Here is a 3,112-nt window from a genome sequence, read left to right as displayed (position 1 = left end):
GAGCATGAGCTTTCGTGGGTGAATGCATCTGAAGAAGTGGGTATTCACCCACGAAAGCTCATGCTCCAAAACGTCTGTTAGTCTGTAAGGTGCCACAGGATTCTTTGCTGCTTTTACAGATCCAGACTAACACGGCTACCCCTCTGATACTAAACTATTGTTGTATGTAAGATAAATAAGGTTTTTAAAATGTTTAAGAAGCTTCATTTAAAATTAAATTAAATTGCAGAGCCCCTGGTCCAGTGGCCAGGACCCGGGCAGTGTGAGTGCCACTGAAAATCAGCTCGTGTGCTGCCTTCGGCACTCGTGCCATAGGTTGCCTATCCCTGGTCTAAGGGAATTGCTTGTGTGACTTGTGGTTAGCCAATGAGGTGAGACCAAAGTCCTCTTTATCTGGCTGGTTTGGTTTGCCTTGGTGTGCAAAGAAACCCCAGCCTTGGCCTGTAACTGCCCTGCTCTGAGCAATTTGTCCTGAATTGGCACTCTCAGCTGTATATTGATCTTTTAACCAACACTCTCTCTCTTTTCTTTTCTAATAAATTTTAGCTTAGTTAAGAAGAATTGGCTCTAGGCATGTACTTTGGGTAAGATCTAAGTTGACCTGGGTGTGTGGCTGAACCTTTGGGATTGGAAGAACCTTTTCTTTTACGTGATGAGAAGATTTTCAGGAATCATCACCATATCTGACAGGTGTGTCTGGATGGAGGCCTGAGGCTGGGCACTTTAAGGGAACTGCGTGGTTTAAACTTCTAAGTAACCAGTGAGGTACTACAGAAGCTGTTTTGTGCTGGTTGGTAAATCTAAGTAGTGGAATAACCACCAGCGTTTGGGGTTTGTCTGCCCCTTTTTGCTTGCAGTTCACCCTGATTGAGTGACCTCAGCTGGCTCCCATGGGCAGCATCGTCACACTAGCCAATCTGGATTTCACAACTGTCAGGGATGAAGACATCACCCGAGCTCTTGTGGAGTTGTTCCAGTATGTTAATGACTCCGTTTCCCTGGGGAGGGCTGTGCCTGGCTGGTGGGGGTGGGGGTGGGGGTGGCTGTGTTTGCTGCTAGAATGCAATGTCAGGCACTGGGATGAAGTGGGCTTTTTTGGTGATTTTTTTTTTTAGGATGCCTGTGTGTGCCTCAGTTTCCCCCTACACTTGCATGGCTACCCTGTGAGGGGAAGGATTGTGTTTGCTTTCAGGGCAGCTAAGAGACATGGAGGGGAGGAGTGTTGCCAGGCTGACTGAGCTGGAGGCCCCCTAGCAATGGAGGATCCGTCACCAGGCCCCCAAGAACCCAGAGGGGGGCGATTTCCCCTCTCTCCGTGGGGAAGCAGAGCTCAGACCCCAGCTCAGAACAAAGGAGTGGGGGATGGCAGGTGACCGTGGGACCGTCACCAAGGAACGGACAGAGCAGAGAGACACGAGCCGGAACATGGGCTCACCACAGCCTGCTGGTGAATTGCTCTGGGCTCAGGTGCTTCACCCTTCAATTCCTTGCGCTACCTTCCGGGCTGCCCAGGCCGTGCCAGGCGACAGACAGACCCGACCGAGCGCTGCTGGGCCCTGCACAGGGGACATGTCTCTCCCAGAGTCTGGCTGGCAGGCAGGGCTCCGGGGGCTCCGTCTCACAGGGGACAGGGCTAGGGGGCTCCCTGGAAGAAGAGGGGCCTGTGGGGGTCTGGCACAAGGAAGGGTCCCTCCAGGAAAGCTGGGGCCACAGCCCTGGTGCTGAGGTGACTTGAGCACCTAGCAGAGGGCAGGGAGCTGCTTCGTGAAGCTGGTTCTGCTGCCAGCAAAGACAGGCTGGTGATGCCCACACCCGGTCTCAGCGACATGGCCTGCCCTGCCCAAGTTCAGTGCTGGAGAGAGAACCCAGGCATCCCGGCTTTCAGCCCCCACCCCCCACACCCTCCCAGAGCCAGGCTAGAACCCAGGAGCCTGGACGGGGGCATCTGTGCACAGGGGCCCACCCCCCACCCCCCGCACTCTAGTGGGGGCTGCACAAGGTCAGGTCCTGGGGCCCTGGGGTGGTTCCCCTGCCAGTCGCCCCACAGCCCTGCCCCATGGCTCTCACCTGTCAGCTGCACGGTGAGTTGGAAGTGGATGGGGCCCGGCACTCCCAGTGCCTTCTCCAGCAGCAGATAGTACCAGTGCTGCCAGAGGGGCAGCTCCAGCGCCAGCTGGCAAGGCGCCCGCTCCCGGCAGTCCAGCCCGCTGGAGTTGTGCAGCGGGGGGGCCTTGGCTCGCACCGTCAGCCAGAGTGGGCAGCCCGCGGTGCTGCGGTTCCCGGCCCGGCAGCCCAGCACCTGCACCAGCACCCGTGACGTGTGGCTGGGCACGAAGACCCTGCGGAGGAGGGGAGCATCAGCGCCGTGGGGCCCTCATGGCGAGACTGGCACTGCCCGCCCCCAGAGACCACGTGCCCTGTGCCAGGAGCCAGGCCCCCTCCTGTGGGCCACACACAACCCAGGACGTTCCCACGCCACCTGCTCCTGCCCCATCCCTTTGGCCTGGGGAGCCGGGGCCCTGTAACCTCCAGGCAGCGGGAGTTTAGACTGAGTTTGCCCACGGGGGACCCCGCTTGGGGGAAGGCCTCCCCTGAGAATGGGGAAGGGGGCTCAATGATCTGCTGCTGCCGCCCCCCCAAAGGGGGGGGGCACCTTCACTGCCGACTAGGGAGTGGGGAGATCCCCTGGAAGTGGGGAGATCCCCTGCCACTGAAGGGGACCCCAGCCTCAGCCCCAAGCAGGGAGCTGGGAGAGCCCTCGGCACAGAGCAGTGACCCCCCAGCAGGGCCCCCCAACCCCCTCACTTGTAGAGGCTGGAGCGGTTGTGGGGTGCGATGGTCTGGGTGCTGACATAGCCGGGGTACAGCACGGCGATCCCCACGAGGCGCTGCACGATGAGCTGGGGCTGAAACAGGTACTGGCACTCCTCGTACAGACCCTGTGGGGGTAGGGGGGGCGTCAGAGCGGGGCCGGGCACCGAGCCTCCCCACTCCCTCACGGCCAGGTCTGGGCACCCCGACCCTTCCCCCACCGACCTCCCCACCCCTCACGGCCAGGTCTGGGCACCCTGACTTCTCCCCCACCGGCCTCCCCACCCAATCCCTGGTGAGT

General features: G+C 59.7%; 1 protein-coding gene across 1 annotated transcript in view; it reads right to left on the bottom strand.

Moving 5' to 3' along the window:
• The window catches only part of TMEM8B (transmembrane protein 8B), a 41,762-nt gene that overhangs the window by 28,774 nt on the left and 9,876 nt on the right, over positions 1-3,112 (bottom strand). The window contains 3 exon segments of the mRNA XM_075067470.1: positions 1,497-1,645; positions 2,068-2,339; positions 2,806-2,939. Of these exon segments, the coding sequence (XP_074923571.1) occupies positions 1,497-1,645; positions 2,068-2,339; positions 2,806-2,939 (555 nt within the window).

The sequence above is a fragment of the Chelonoidis abingdonii genome, chromosome 6, assembly GCF_003597395.2.
Source record: "Chelonoidis abingdonii isolate Lonesome George chromosome 6, CheloAbing_2.0, whole genome shotgun sequence".
NCBI lineage: Eukaryota > Metazoa > Chordata > Testudines > Testudinidae > Chelonoidis > Chelonoidis abingdonii.
The sequence above is the reverse complement of the archived record's forward strand: the minus strand, read 5'-3'. Positions and strand labels throughout refer to the sequence as shown.